Source organism: Paroedura picta, chromosome 16 (assembly GCF_049243985.1).
Source record: "Paroedura picta isolate Pp20150507F chromosome 16, Ppicta_v3.0, whole genome shotgun sequence".
NCBI classification, from domain to species: domain Eukaryota; kingdom Metazoa; phylum Chordata; class Lepidosauria; order Squamata; family Gekkonidae; genus Paroedura; species Paroedura picta.
The window spans coordinates 2837022-2853599 of record NC_135384.1 but is presented as its reverse complement, the minus strand read 5'-3'; the positions used below and the strand labels follow the sequence as shown (position 1 = coordinate 2853599).

General features: G+C 45.6%; 1 protein-coding gene across 1 annotated transcript in view; it reads left to right on the top strand.

The window, feature by feature from the left end:
- The window catches only part of LOC143826517 (uncharacterized), an 89026-nt gene extending 75491 nt beyond the window's left edge, over positions 1–13535 (top strand). The window contains exons 31-36 of the mRNA XM_077315352.1: positions 7375–7683; positions 7983–8309; positions 8625–8966; positions 9617–9949; positions 12997–13124; positions 13414–13535. Coding sequence (XP_077171467.1) covers positions 7375–7683; positions 7983–8309; positions 8625–8966; positions 9617–9949; positions 12997–13124; positions 13414–13422 — 1448 coding nt within the window. The 3' untranslated portion in view covers positions 13423–13535. The remainder of the gene's footprint in view (positions 1–7374; positions 7684–7982; positions 8310–8624; positions 8967–9616; positions 9950–12996; positions 13125–13413) is intronic.
- The last annotated feature ends 3043 nt before the right edge of the window (positions 13536–16578 follow it).

Below are 16578 nucleotides of genomic sequence, written 5' to 3'. Positions count from 1 at the left end.
TCACCACTCATGGGTTGCTTGCCTCTCTGATAGGTGACAACCCACAACCGCACTGCCCAAATAAGAGTTCTGGGCAGTGAAATAGTCACATTGTTGGCCTTTTGCTGGCATCTAAGGTATTCATTCCCCATAATCCTATTTACCTTGACTCTTCTCTAGAATTCTACTTACATCCTTAAGAATTGGCTGTTATCTGTCCAAAACCAATTCTGCAGCCTATCAAAGTGTTGTTGTTAGGTGCCAAGTCATGTCCGACCCATCGCAACCCCATGGACAATGACCCTCCAGGCCCTCCTGTCCTCTACCATTCCCCGGAGTCCATTTAAGTTTGCACCGACTGCTTCAGTGACTCCATCCAGCCACCTCATTCTCTGTCGTCCCCTTCTGCTTTTGCCCAGGATCGCTCCCAGCATTAGGCTCTTCTCCCGGGAGTCCTTCCTTCTCATGAGGTGGCCAAAGTATTTGAGTTTCCCTATCAAAGTACATCTTTCCTATTCCTTACTCATTTCTTGCTGTAGAAGTTGTTGTGATACCTCCGTCATTTTCTCTGTCAACTACCCTTCCTTGTCATTCTCAACCAAAGGATCTGATTCCCATTTCTCATCCAAAGCTTACCTTGATGGGATTGTAGCCATCGACGACGATGAAGGACTCCTAAACATCTCATCGTTCCTTTCCACTTTTATCGTCCTCTTCCTCGTGAGCCTTTTCTACAGCGCCACCGTGACTGTCATCAAGGTAAAATGAATAAGGTATGAAAGGAAGGCTTTTGAAAGCATATATTGTAGGTGAGACATTGTGGTCCAATTGCCATTCGTTCTTAAAAGGGAGAAGAGCCAGGCAAAAGAAGACCACAAGTTACACTTGGTGCCAATGGCCATCATTGGATGGCCAGACCAAGGTTGGGCAATATGTTGGACAGTTTAAGCTTTCAGAAAGAGGACACCGAGTCAGCAAGGGAGGTGTAGTTCATATTATTCTTTCCCAGGACATTATTGAGATGCATAAAACCAAAGTTATTCCATTCACTCACCGGCAGTGTTTAAGCAGCAGCTGGACGGAATCTTATCATGGATGCTTTAGGCTGATCCTGCGTCAAGTAGAGCAGGGGTAGTCAAACTGCGGCCCTCCAGATGTCCATGGACTACAATTCCCAGAAGCCCCTGCCAGCATTCGCTGGCAGGGGCTTCTGGGAATTGCAGTCCATGGACATCTGGAGGGCCGCAGTTTGACTACCCCTGAAGTAGAGGGTTGGCTAAGATGGCCCCTTCCAACTCTATGAGCCCATGATTCAGACATCATGAAAGGTACCATCTTTGGCTCCTTCAATCTTGGCTCTATACATTATGGAAGTTTTCTCAGCCCATTGGAACACTCCTTTCTTTCCTCACAACATACGAGGGTGGATCTGATGACAAAATATTTGCAAGGGAACTTTGCACTTTTCCTAGAACAATACTAATCAGTCTCTTTTCCCAATTCCAGGTGAAATAGCAAAAGCGATAATCTTCATATTATGACTCATCCATTGACTAAAGGACTCAGCCTCTACCATCTTTCACTTGCCCCTGGGAAAACCTTAATAAAGGACCTCTTTTGTGAGAAGACAGAATTGCAGTATTTCATCTTGCTTTATTTTTCACGACGATTCCATGTGAAATGGCGAGGCATGCAGTATACGGACAATGGAGCAAAGGAATCAGACTCCATGCTTTCAACCCTCATGAAAGACTTAACCTCTCCATTTCCTTCTCTAAGCCCAGAGGAGTTGCACTTTTCATGGATTTTGCCTCATGCGCTTAGGAATCCGTTTGTGCTCAAGCAGAATACAACCATCTGTTTCCATTTTAAATCCGTCCAATTTATGCGGTGAAATTTTGCTTCCGTTTTGTTGACGTGTGTTTCTTTCTCTATGGTGCTCGTATTTTATTCTAGTTTTCGTTCTAGTTTAAAGCCATAAAGAGGATATTGTATTTTGAAATTCAGGGGGGAAATAGGGGATTCTTGTACACAGCACGCAGAAGACTGGTCGCTTTACTATGATTGTATGTACAATATAATAAAGCCATATTCTTCATTAAGATTTACTTCCCATGTGAATTCTCATTACTTAACTAGGCATCAAAACCATACCCCTCCTTTCAGCCCTGAAGAACATTCCTATCAAGAAAGGTTAAAGAGTCTGGGGCTTTTGATGAGAAAAGAGGTGTTTAAGAAGAGACAGGGGAGAGGTTTACAAAATTCAGAGCAGGGAAAAAAAGAAATACTTCACACAATTCGTGATTAAAATGTTGACTCCACAGGCAGAGGACATATTGATGGCCACGGGGACAAATAGATTTTAAAAGGGGGTCAGACAGATTCGTGAAGAAGAGGTCCATCAGTGGCTGCAAGGAAACCTCCACATGAAGAGGCAGGTAACCTCTGAATACTTGGAGATCAGGGGAACTCCTTGGCCTCTATGCCCTGTTGCTGGACCTCCGGTGGAAGTGGTTGGCTGGCCTTTGTGTGATCGAGCAAAGCTCTTCTTGTGTTCTTACGAGGGCCACTGAGGCAGCTAACAGATTAAATATTTTAAATCATTTTTAAACACTCATATAAATCTGTGCGACCCAACAAAAACACATCAGTAAATCAAAAATAAAATACACATAGAAGAAGAGCTGTTTTTTATATCCTGCTTCTCACTGCCCAAAGGAGTCTCAAAGCAGCTTCCAATCGCCTACCCTTCTTCTCCCCACCACAGACACCCTGCAAGGTAGATGGGGCTGAGAGACCTCTGGGAGGACTATGACTAGCTCAAGGTCACCCAGCTGCATGTGGAGGAGGAACAGGAAAAGACCACAGGAGTTTGCTTGTTTTTTAACCCTCCCTTCATAGAATCATAGAGTTGGAAGGGGCCATACAGGCCATCTAGTCCAACCCCCTGCTCAATGCAGGATTAGCCCTAAGCATCCTAAAGCATCCAAGAAAAGTGTGTATCCATCCTTTGCTTGAAGACTGCCAAACTGTATCCCCAACCCAAACTGGATCTTCAACATGCCTGATAGAAAAAGGGAACAAAGCCGGAAGTGGGGTGGGGGAGAAACAAAGAAACAAGCATGCCGGGTCTGGGTTGGAAAATATCTGGGGACTTTGGGGGGGTGGAATGAGCAGGATTTGGATAAGGGGCGATCTCAGTGAAGTCGTCCCCCTGCCGAAGTAGCCATTTGCTCCAGGGAAACTGATCTGTCAACCTGGAGATGAGCTATAAAACCCAGAGATCTCCAGGTCCTACCTGGGGACAGACATCCCTAAAAGAAACACTAAGAGTTGCATTGACAGATGTCCCAGCATCACATCTGTGGTGAGTCCAGTGCCCTGATTTAAGCCTGAGGAAGCCACCTTAGATTTCATTCATCCCCTGGACCATTTCATGTCCCCTGCTTCATTTTCACGTCTTCTGCTTCTCGTCTTCTGCTTCATTTTGAGCATCAGTGGGAAGAAAAGTGATTTATAAGTTTAATAAGCAGGTATTTTAAAATTCTAGTAAGTGAGGTCAAGCAAATCACAGATAGGCCAGTGCCTTTTTGGTTTCTCCAAAAACTGAATTTCTGGATTTCGAAAGGAAGTCAACAGAGCAAGAAAAACAACAGGAGCGAAAAGGGGAAGTCCAGTCGGGAGGAAAACTTCCTGCCACCTTTTCAGAAACTCAAAAATAGCCCCTCCAAAACCTCAGACGAATCTGAGTTTCCAGCCAACCATTTTATTTTTTGTTTTCAAAGCCTTATTTTGAAAATGTAAGTAGGGGAAATCTCCGAGGGCCCTATTAGAATAGCTGCAGACCGTGGCTTGGCCGTGGAGAGCAGGTTTCCTCAGTCAGCTGCAGCCTTTGGATTGGTGAGTAAAACAGGGTCCTGTTCTTAATTTCTTACACTTCGGAAAGATGGAAACAAAAACAGGGGAGGTGGAGGGGAAAGAGCTCCTGGGATGAGCCCCTTCTATAGAAAAGGGAGGCTGATTCTGTACACGGTGGGCAGAGGGACTTATCCATGTATAGTAGTTTCCCCTGGATAATTTGCTTGAGGATGCTTTGGGCTGATCCTGCGTTGAGCAGGGGGTTGGACTAGATGGCCTGTGTGGCCCCTTCCAACTCTATCATTCTATGGGCTCATGCATGCTAAATAATGCAGATTCAATCCACTTCAGCAACCTTTTGCAAGTGGATTTTTGCCATTTCACCCAGTAGAGCCCAGTTGCAAAGTGAATTGAATGAGATTGTTATTTTGTGTGTGTGTGTCTGTGTGTCTGTGTGTCTGTGTGTGTGTGTGTGTGTGTGACGGCACCGTAATTGGCAGCCAGCTTTGTTTTCCTTTAACATATCCCGCATTGTAGCAATGCTGACGAACCACTGTTCAGAGTGTAATTTCGAGGCACCTGCAGTAATTCTACAAGCTTTTTTCTGGATCCCTCCATTCTGACATCCTTAGTGGAATACCCTCTGTAGCTCGGGGGTGTGGGGGGTTCAACCCTCTGCAGGGAAGCATGCATGGGGTGCCAGGTCCTCATCCCCCCCCCAGGGCCGCCAACAGGGGATGGAGAGGATAGGGTTGCCAGATCCAGTTGAGGAAACTCATGGAGATTTGGGAACGGAAGCTGGGGGAGACAGGGACCACAGTGGGGTACAAAGCCACAGGTTCCATCCTCCCAACACGTGAATTTTCTCCAGGGGGGACTGATCTCTGTAGTCTAGAGAAGAGTTACAATGCCAGGGGATCCCCAGGTCCCATCTGGAGGCTGGCATCCCTAGAAGCATGTTAGACCCTCAGCTGAATAGATAATGTGGGATGGCTTGAGGGTCCCTTAGAGCAGAACCTACCCCGGCTTCCCCGATAAGGAATCTTGACTGCTCAGAATTCCTAGAGGAGCAGACCTGTAGCTGTAGCTAGCTAGCAGGGCACGCAAGCCTCTCCGCCTACAGGGAAGGACCAGGGACAGCATGGCCTGGGGGGGCAGGTGGGGCCCACTGCCACAGACCCACCCTGCCCTTTCCCAGCTCGCTGTCAACATTCATGATGGTGTATGCTTCCCAGCAAGGATTATGGGAATGAGAAGGATGCACAGGTGGGGGCAACATGAGTGGGAAAGGAGACACAAGCCGGGGGGGTTTGGTGGGAAGGGGGATTCTGGACCCTGCTATAGGAGCTTTGGGTTTCCCACAGCAGCTACTGCCCATCAGAGGGAGGAGCAGGAGGAGTCTGTGAGGGTCTGTGCTTGGCTTGGAAAGATTCAGCAATCCTCCATCTGAATTAAAGGAAGCAGCTGGTGTCCCCTCTAGGTCCCCTATCAGCTGGAAGGCATGTGGGACATGCAGAAGCTGGAGCTCTGGCAGGGAAAGAACCATGGCCTCCCTCCAATGCCAGTGTGGAGCATAGGGGGAGCTGGACCACTCCCTGCTGAGCTGCAGCTTTGGGAAAGTTGAGAGGAAATTACTGTTCCTCTGTCCTCACCTAGGTGGGCCAGGCTGGGCTAAGCTGGGCATGTCCTCCTTTTGGCTCACCATCTACCTGATGGTCATGGCAGTTTGGGGGCCTATAATAGCTTTGGGTCACCTCCAGCTTTAGCCAAAGACCCTGTAAGTCCAGTTTCTCCATAGGCTATGGGAGAAGCCACCCAAATTGGCACCCACCTCAAATTCAGCCGCATGTCTTCCTGTAGGTTGGCAGCCATCTAGGTCATTGGACTCCCCACAGTTTGTGCCCCTACCATTCCTGAAACCTCAGTTGGATCCCCAGAGCTCTTCCAGAAAAAATATCTGGTTCCATGACTCCTGGGGAGGAGACTCCAGGTCTTCTCCCAACGTCCACCTAAGACATGCATCATTGTGAAAGAAGGGTGGCATTCTACTCAGCTGGAGCATTAGAAATGTTGTACTGGGGAGATTACTGAGACCTTCCCATTCTTTCAGTGCTGAGCTTTGAAAGATGTGTTTCCTAGAATGGCTTTGTGTGCCTAAGAATCGCAGGCTACAAAGAAGTTCTGGAAGCACCAGTGAGATTGTAGGGAATCCCATATTCCATCTATAGGATCTGAAAACCTTCACCAAGGGGAGAGTGTCCCACCTGAGGGCTTTAGAAACAAAGCATAAGAGTGATTTTGTGAGTGCCAATCTCTGTTCTTGAGAATTGTGTTAACCAGCCCAAGTATTCATACAAAACGACGTTTCAGAACCACTTCGGTTGAATGAGAAAAGCTATTTTTCATTGTTGGTTAAAAAACTGACCATTTCATGTTCAAAAAAACCTTTACCTACTTGCAATGAAATCCTTCCTTATGAAAATAACATGCCCCCTTTAAGAGCCCTGTAGTCTCCCAGTCATGTTGGCTAAATGGGGGGGGGGGGGGAGATCTAGGAAATCTTCCATATAGTGAGGGTGAGTAGAACTGAAAAGTCCTTCTTTGGTCCAGGAGAATCTTAGGAGGGTAGAGCTGGATAGGTCAGGTGGGTGGAATATGGCACAAGAACTTGTCAAGAGTTCAGTGTGAACTATGTTCATATTCTTTTTAGAAAATTAAAATGCTGGGTTTTTTGGAGGGGAAGGGCAAGGAAAATAAGAACTCCTAGTAGGGCATTGATCCGCAACTGTTTGCACCCAGGTTAAGCCCATGCCAACTTCCCATAGAGTAGACCCTGGCCATTTGTAGGAGATCTGTTTCCAGGATCAATTACTAATGGCAAAATTCACAAATACAAGGAGGTGAGATTCTACTACCGCCCGACAGAAGAACAACCAAATTTTCTACCCTTTAAAAATGTAATTATTATGATGTTAAGGCAGTGAGAGTAAATACGGGCTGGAAACCACATCATATGATTTGACCAGAGACCACGGATAAGTGGAAACATGAATAAAGAATCCATGAATGGCAAACATCTCCTGTATGTTTTTTCAAAAGTTGAGTTTCAAAATGTTGGATAGTTCGGGTTCATGCAGTTGAGAGCCAAGCACCAGGCTACTTAAAGAATAAAACAGTTTTATTTAGAAGAGAGAAACAACTGTATCAAAAGAGAGAGAGAAAGAGAGAACCGTCTAACTGTTTTCATCCTGTTTTGGAGGCAAGCAGGGAGGAAGTGTGCTGAAAGGAACAGGAAGTCTCCAATGAGCCAATCCGGATGCAGATTATTTGAAAAGTATCAGGAAGTTTCAGAGCTAAATATGCTACCTACATTTCAACTCTGATACCCCCTGCAGGATATTCTAACCATATTGTTATTGTTGTTGACAGAATCATACCATATTCTGTTCAGTCATGCAAACTACTGGAATTCTTGCAAATTCCAACAACTTCCCCAAAAAACTTTCTCAGTCTTTACGTTTTTTTCTTCTCCCGCAGCTACGCAAAGTGGTCCTTCTCTTTTCCCCCTCATCATACCCTCGGCCAGCATCCCAAGCAACGGGCTCATGACCATCGGGTGTCTAGCCAAGGATGTCCCACCCGCCTTGGTCAGCTTCAGCTGGGACGATTACAACAACGTTGGCATCAGCGCAAAGTACGTTACACAATACCCTACCATCGGCAATTCTTCCGGGGGATTCTCTGCAGTCTCCCAGGTGACCGTCTCCGCCCATGATTGGCGGAACTTCCAACCCTTCTATTGCAAAGCGGAACACGTCAATGGAACAGGGAGAGTCGTCCGTCACAGTAAGTGAATTTTATTTATTTATTTATATTTTTACTTATATACCGCTGCTCTAACAAAGACTCGTGGCAGTTTACAATAAAAGAATAAAACAGCAACTTTTAAAATCCTCAGACATAAAAGATTCATTAAAATGAACCCCCCATCTCCTCCCCTGTCCAGCTTGCAGTCTGGAGCTCTTTCATTTGGAGCAAGAGTCCTGATCTCATTGGTTCTAGGGGATCCCCTGATGGTTTCTTTTGGGGGTTTTTTTGATCAACTGATAACATCCCCCTGGTGAACTTTTCCTGTCTTCCTCCAGCTTCCTGCACCGAGCCTGAAATGATCATCCGTGCCCCACGCCTAGGAGATTTTGAGAATCCTGGCACAAATGCCACCATCGTCTGCATGGCGGCTAATCTGCACACGGCAAGCGTCACGGTCCACTGGCTGAAGAACGGACATGCCCTCGACTCCGACTTCGCCAACACCGGACCAGTCGCGGTGGGCCCTAGCGGCTACAGCGTCATCAGTGAGCTCACGGTCGACAGGAGGGACTGGGTCTCGGACAAGATGTTCTCCTGCGAAGTGCACAATGAGAATTTCACCAGCATCAGGAATATCAGCAAGAACCTTGTCTGTGATGCCGGTGAGTTGAAATGTTCCAGTCCACCCAACTGCATTCCAGAGCCCCAGCCAAAAACAGGCTAACAAAGCATGTAGATGAGTTGAAGCAGAGGAAAAATATGAAGAAAAACAAGGGCTCATTCCGCACACATAGGATAATGCACTTTCAATGTGCTTTGGCAGCTGGATTTTCCTGTGCAGAACAGGAAAATCTAAAGTGCACTAAAAGTGCATTATCTATTGTGTGCAGAATAGGCCAAGGTGTAACGGGCCTTGGAGAGCCACGTTCTGATTTACTGAGACGCTGAACATTTATTCCTTCTTCACTGCTTTGCAGGTCCTTGTTCTGATGTTCGCGTTGACGTGAAGACCATCCCACCGTCGTTTAACGATATTTTCACAACCAAGTCGGCCAAGCTGACCTGCAGAATCTCCAACATGCCCTACGATCAGGATCTTAAAGATCTAGAAGTCGTCTGGACGCGAGAACGTGACAACACAGAGCTGAAGACCACAATTGGAGAGGCTACGGCACAAGAAAACGACGAGTTGATATTTGTAGACGCGACGGCAACCGTGTGCCCAGAAGAATGGGACAGCGAGGACACCTTTAAGTGCAAAGTTACCTTCCCTTCTGTTCTTCCCACAACGGAAACAAGAACCCTGAAAAAGCTTTTAAGTAGGTACCTCTTTAACATCTCTAAAAAAAAAAAAAAAACATGCAACGCACTGTATATTTGCTTCATCAAGTCTTTGGCCCTTTCAGCCGTTGGCATAATATTACCAAAATGTCCTTGATTTCCCTTTAAACCAGCAGTGGCCAAACTGCGGCTCTCCAGATCTACATGGACTACAATTCCCATGATCCCCTGCCATCACGCTGGAAGGGGATCATGGGAATTGTAGTCCACGGACACTTGGAGAGCCGCTTTTCGGCCACGCCTCCTCTGAACCAATCCTACCATCAAGAGCCTTCAAGGCAAGCCACAACAAACTCAGGAGAAAGAACGATCATCATCATCATAGAAGCGAAAAGCCAAACCGCAACCACTAAGCACCAGTAAGTAGCAGTAGGAAAAAAATAGTCATCAAATTTGTATTAGTAAGAAACAGATCTTATGGCGCCACAAAGAAAATAAACTTGATTATTTTGGAGCTTTGCTGAGACGTCTGCAGAGAGGTTGCCCCCAAGTATTTAGCTAGCTTTAGTCACTAGATTCAGAAGGCAGAGTCCTTCCAGCCCCTGGTCACAATAAGCCCAACACAACGCATTAAAACTCTAATTGAGTCCACTCAGCTGACTAATCCCTCTTGCTTTCCACCTTCCAGGTGGGACTCCCCACGCGCCCGCTGTCTACGTCCTCGCCCCGCCCGCGGAAGAAGTGGCTTTGCAGGAGTCGGTCACCCTCACTTGCCTGGTGAAAGGTTTCTACCCCAACGACTTCTTTGTGAAATGGATGCGGAACAATGAGCCCGTGGGAGACGCCGAGTACTTCATCAGCGAGCCCATGCAAGAATCCAAGTCCCCCGAGCGGTACTTCACCTACAGCGCGTTCAACGTCCCAGAGCAGGACTGGAGTTATGGAGCCATTTACACTTGCGTGGTGGGTCACGAGGCCCTTCCTCTGCAGACGACTCAGAAGACCATAGACAAGAACACGGGTAAACCCACCCTTGTCAACGTCTCCCTGGTGCTCTCCGAAGCCACCCAAACGTGCTACTGACCATCGTCGCCATTTCTGTTGATGATCTCCTGATTTCCACCAGCGTCCTCCTCTTGTCATCTTCCCTAGTCATTCGATCTTTATCATTATTAGATGGAAAGGATGGGGGGGGACATCTGGGGGGGCAAAAGGTCTTAAATGCTAAGTCACTGGCGGGCTTCACCTTTTTGAAGAATGACAGTTTGCAATAAAACCATGATTTTCAAGTCAGTAGGAGACGCTCTGGATTTCTGTGAGGCTTGATGCACAAACTGAGAGAACATGCAAGCCCACAAACAATAAAGATAACACTTTGGTCATGTGAAAGTAGCTCTTCTATTAAAGCCAGGAGCCTGTACTGGCTTACCCAAAACATACTGGCATTTGTCAAATGTCAGCTGAACAATATTCTACCAATAATGACACCATCTAATTTATCTTCCACGCGGCACTCGATGGCGTGTTTGTAGTTGCTCCGTCAGCTCCCTTGATAAGGAAAAAAAAACCTCAGTACACCCTTTCTAACAGATCTTGCATTTAAAAGAGATCCAGGAATCACACCGTTCAACAAAAAAAATCATAAATATAACGTACAGCTTGCAGTCCAACCAGTCACTAAAGAATAGTAGCTCTTAATTTTCAATTCACCACCGCCCCCAAATATACGACTTTGCCATTTAATTCCCCGTATCTATTTGTGTGTTTATTACCTTATTTAAATACCACCATTTCCACCTTCCAACCTGGCTCAAGACAGAATATTGAAAGACCTGATATGCAAGTAGAAGACCAAACTTTAAAAAAAAAATAAACAGCCATGTAACTCTCTCCTCCCCTTCTTCCCAAAAATTATCCTTGTTAAACGCCCACCTAACACATCCATCTACAGAGAATGAGCCCGTGCTGTAGCCAGGCTGGCTATAATTATTATTATTGTTATTGTTATTATTTAATCTCAACCCAGAAGAGTTCATTAAACCTTCCTGGTCCTCCTTCTCTTTGCACACCAGTAACCTTCTGGAAAAAGCGAAGTATGGAAATCAGCTGAGAGAATTTGAGCCCCAACTCTCTGCTCCACCTTACCCAAGAACTTGGCTCACCCCATTCTTCTCCCTACAAACACTCACAGATGGTATGCCCCTACTGGCCAGACCAAAATTCAACCCTTCTCCTCAGCCAGAACCTCAATGACTGGCTTTTGGCAAGCCACGGCCTCTCTCTCTTCCTCGCCTACTTTTATTAAAGATAACAGAGATAGAAGTTGTAAGCCGGTTTATAGGATCAAAAGCTAAACTGTTGCCCATGTCCAGAAGATAAACATCCACACCTTATTGAAAACTTTGAGTGTCGCACAAAAATAGAGAACTCACACATTGAAGAATATGATATCCTCTTGGGCCCTCAAACACTATACATGATATTAAAGATTTCTGACTGGTCCAGTTTAATTACAAAATAGTCATGGGGGAGTCCAGTATGTATGGCGACTGCAGTGCCGGGGAAGTGGAATGCCATTTTCCCAAAATGAAAACAGATCCCTTCCGCTACTTTAATCCCCGTATGGAGAAAAAAATATATAAATTTATGCCTTTACTCCCAACTGTGGCTTAAAGAAGAAGAGCTGGGATGCACCCTACTTTTTAATACCCATAGGAGCCTCAAAGTGGCTTACAAACACATTTACCTCCCTCTCCCTACAAGGTAGATGGGGCTGAGAGAGCTCTGAGAGAGATGTGACTGGCCCAAGGCCAACCAGCTGCATATGGGGGAGTGGGGAATCAAACCCAGTTCTCCAGATTAGAGTCTGCCTCTCTTAACCACTACACCAAGATGGCCAATCAAGAAAGCCATTTTTATCAGGGCAATAGGATGAGGGCATCAAGTTTGGGACAGTGGTAGAGTCTGTAGTCCAGGGTAGAAAATCTGCCTCCCACACAGTAGCTCCCAGGTTCATTCCCAGGTACCTCCAGTTTAAAAGCATCAGAAAGTAGGTGAGGTGAAACACCTCTGGTTTGAGAAGCTCCAGAACCACTGTCTATAAGAGACTCTTCCAATCCTGAAATAGTGTTTGTGAGTTTATATAAAATTTGTGAACTTTTGAGCCTTAACCCACACATCTTGAACTATACTTTGCATTTAAATTACATTTCCAACATCACATATAATTTCACCAGAAACCCACCACAATAGCGTCCTCAATGCTCCTCAAAATTGCATCAGGATATAACTGTGTTACAGTCTGTACTGTTACACTCTTTGTTCACAAGGCAGAAGAGTCTCATAACATCCTAGCAAGAAGTTCATCCTTCATGTATTACACAAAATCTGTTAGAAAAACAAGTGTTAAGGAGAGCCTAAGGCTGAATAACATTGGATGGAGCCATTTTCTTGACCTCCTTCAGGGGAACGCATGGCCAGACAAAATTCATAATTAATATGTACCTCTACTGGAAGCTCAGCTCATGTTCGACACCCAGATATGTGCCAATAAATCACCATCCTACCCAGGAAAGGAATGGAACCATTCCTAGTTTTAAGTATAACATCCAGCCTCCCATCAACGTAAAGTCTAGGGCATATACTGACATGTCAACAACTCTCTTAATTTGTTGCACTCATCCATACTACAGTTGTAGAATTCTAGAACTTCTGACCAGCAAGTCAAGAAATAATTTGTTCCTTGGATAGAAATAACTATATGTCCACTTGACTCAAGGAGGCACGTTCTCTTTCTGTCCCTTCCTCAAGTCAGAGAAAATACCACCATCTGCATATTTCAAGGCTTCAGACACTAAACTCTTCACTGTCTCCTAATCCAATCACTTGCTATCATCAAGACTTCATGGTTGGCTATCAAAAGAACATTTCTGTTGCCCCAAACGCACTTTTCCCATTACTCTTTCTCACACTTGACGGCTTCCGTTGTTACCTTTTACTGCTTTTTTATGTCAATGCCACATTTTTGGTCTAAAGTTCTAACAAATCATTTCTGTTTATCATCCAAAGCCTACCTTGATGGGATTGTAGCCACTGATGATGACGAAGGACTCCTGAACATCTCGTCCAACCTTTCCACTTTCATCATCCTCTTCCTCGTGAGCCTTTTCTACGGAGCCACCGTGACTGTCATCAAGGTAAAATGGATGGCCTACGAAGGGGCAGAAAACTGAAAGAGCGTTATGACGCATTCCTTTGTGGTCCAATGGTCATTCTTTTTTGGAAGGGAGGGGAACTAAGAAACCAGAGGAGAGAGCAAAAGCTACTTTTGGTGCCAGTGGGCTTCACAGATTGGGCCAGACCATGTGAACGATAAGTTGTGAAGATTTATGTTGCTATAAGAGAACAGACACATGTCAACAAGGGAGATGCATTTTGCAGAGATGCCTCTCCAAGCCATTAATTAGTCTTCTTTCCCAATTCCAGGTGAAATAACAAAAGCAACAATATTGGACAAGGATCCCTCAGTTGGACTTTCATTTCCTGTCATCACCTACATAATTAAGAAAACCTCTCCATCCTCCTCCTTTGTGAGAAGACTAAATTAAACTTAAAGATTCCACGCGAAATAGGAATCTATGTCATCTATAGACAAATGACTAAGGGAATCGGAGATTCTTCGCTTACCATTTTATTTATTGCTCTCCTAATCAAGGACTTGTACCTCCCTGTTGTCTCCTGTAAGAGCACTGACTTGGTGGAGCTGCAGAATTTATTTGTTTTCTACCATGCTACTACAAAGTCCTTTGGCCCACTATCAGCCAGCTGTTTACAGTTTAATCCGCCCAATTTATATGGTGCAATTTTGCTTCTGTTTTATTGGTCTGTATTTCTCAGCCTCTCTGCTGGTCATATTTTATTCAACCTTTTTGTTGTGTACCTGAGCTAGAGTTATAAAGGGGCTAGCTATTTCATGTTTACATTCAGGAACAACTCACATGGGGTCACTGCACTCTGTGACTAGAGAACCTTTACTGTGTCCGTATTTATATTTGTCTAATAATAAAGCTATATGAACACATTGCTTCCCTGATTAATTCTATTATCCTTAGTTGTGGTTTACTTCTCTAAACAGTTTATATAACAGGGGGATTCAAATATCTTTGTCCACTTCTGCTATGCAGGACCAAGATATTATGAATATACCCCAAATATCTATGGCAATCAAAAGCAGCAATACGTATAGCTTATTTACAAAATATGTTTCTTGCTAATATTATCCTAAAATCTCTTTCCTGGGAGTAAGCCTCATTGAATGCGTTTAAGTAGAATTGTTTAGAATCACCCTTCAGTTGTCTTCACATGACCAGAGGCTCAAATAGTTTGGTTGCACAAAGTTTTTTTTTTTCCTCCTGTAAGCCTCAGACACGTGGGTGGGTCAATGCGGACGGGTATGACAGAGGGAGGCTTAACCCTTCCTGCCATTTTACCAACCCGAATGTGCTCTGGCAAGCCGTTAATTTAAGCCATTTGGGGAAAAAATTGCCCATAAAACAGACACCTAAGTTTGTTACACTGGCCCCTGATTCTGGTTTGAAGAGGTGGGTTCGTTGAGGTCAATGTGGGTAGGCAGGTAGTTGTGAATTCCCTGCATCTGCAGGGGATTTGACTAGGGCAGGGGTAGTCAACCTGTGGTCCTCCAGAGGTTCATTGACTACAACTCCCATGAGCCCCTGCCAGCAAATGCTGGCAGGGGCTCATGAGAATTGTAGTCCATGGACCTCTGGAGGACCACAGGTTGACTACCCCTGCACTAGAGGACCCTGGAGGTCTCTTCCAACTCTATGATTCTATGGGGCCAGTAGGGCCCACTTTGTGTAGGACAAATGGCATTGTGGGGGAGAAGCTTAATCCCCTTTTACACATATTAGGGCCCCAAGCCAAATTAGGCCCAGTCAATGGGTTTGGAAGGATGTAAATATGCTCACGGTGTCCCTGCAAGAGTATGGAAACTGATGAACTTCCTTGCCAGTCCCACCCAAGTTTTTCCTTGGTTTCCCTTCAGGAAAAAGGCCCGAGGTCAACCTTTATTTACCACAGCTCACAAAACACCCTAAAAAAAAAAAAATCTGTAGGACTTTGTTTTTTAGCCAGGCATGGTGAAACACTCGCGTGAAAATGGCAAAACATGTTTTGACCAAGCTTGCTACTCACTGGCTTTCCCCCCAAGAAACCAACATTTTGGACCCGCAAGCTGAGTCAGAGCAGAGAAGGAACTACGGTTCCATTCAACGCCTCCAAGACCACCGTAGCCGGCACGGTGGAAGTAGCCTTTGGTTCAAACTGGAGGGGTAAACAGGACACATCTGCTCTCAGGATGACTTACGGAAGCGGCTTCAGCGCTATTGCTCAGCAGCCAGTATCAACCGGAAATTCATGCCATGGATTTCAGGCTTGGGGGAATTAATTCATTTCTTTCTGCCATAAGAGAAAAGTCTGTTGAACGTCAGGTCATCAACGGCAAAATTTCTCTAGACAGCTGGGGCATTTTTATTAGCTACTACCGAGAAAAGCGGAAAGGCTGGCAAAATATCTACATTTTTTAAGGACCAACTCCAGGCAGAAGGGTTACTACAGGTGTTTCCCAGCTTCCCCCTGTGTTTTAACAGAAGCCTAAGGCAGAAATGTTCAGAAGGTGACGTTCGGCCCATGCATTTGATATCTGCTTTGGTTTGATTTATAGACTTGACCTCCCAACTAATGTTCTGTTTTGGGGGGAGGGAGGGAGAATAGCTTGTTAGCAGATTTTATTTCTTACTGTGTTGAAATTATTATCCCTGAGAGAGAAAAGGCAGCACAGAACAGCCAAATTTTGCCAGCACTCAGAAGCTAAGTAGGGTTGACCCTTGAAAAGGAGACCATCCACTGGTTCTTCTCCACTGCAGTTGGAAAGGGTTAACCAAGCTGCTCGGAGAAAATTAAAGAGAAGGAGCCATCAGAGAGAAGAGAGAGCAAGGGCCTTGGGGAGGTGGCATCCCTACTTAAAAATCTAACCGCCACCCCTCCATACATACAACTGCATAGAACCCAACGCTCACAGCTTCTGGAGAGGTTAGTCCACCAAAGGAGCCTTCTCTAAGCTGAGCCTCTAATATAGGCTAGGAGGTAATTAGGCCCAGGTTGAATTGCTAACAGGTGCTGAGCTTCTACAGGTGCACTGTGCTTTGGTCAGGATCCTGCAAAGAACTGCTCTCAGAGCATAGCTCTGGCGCTAACGTGGTGATCGGCATTTCCCTAGGCATGCAAGAAAGGGCCGCAGGAGCCAAGCCTATAGGCATGGCCATAATAAAACATTTGCTCGCCGTCTATAAAAATAGAACAGGGTGAAGACACGCTCGGTTCAACAACGGTGGCGTTCCGTGAGACTGTGGCTCCCGCTGCCATAGGGTTCCCAACCTCCAGGTAGAGCCTAAAGATCTCCCCAAACTACAACCCAAGCCCAGGCTACCAGGATCCGTTGGCATGGAGAAAATGGACTCCTTGGAGGGTGGACTCTGTAGCATAATGCCCCAGCTGAGGTGTCCCCCCCCCCTCACCAGGAACCTCTTCCAAATCTCCAGATATTTCCTCACCTGGAGTTGGTAACCCAAT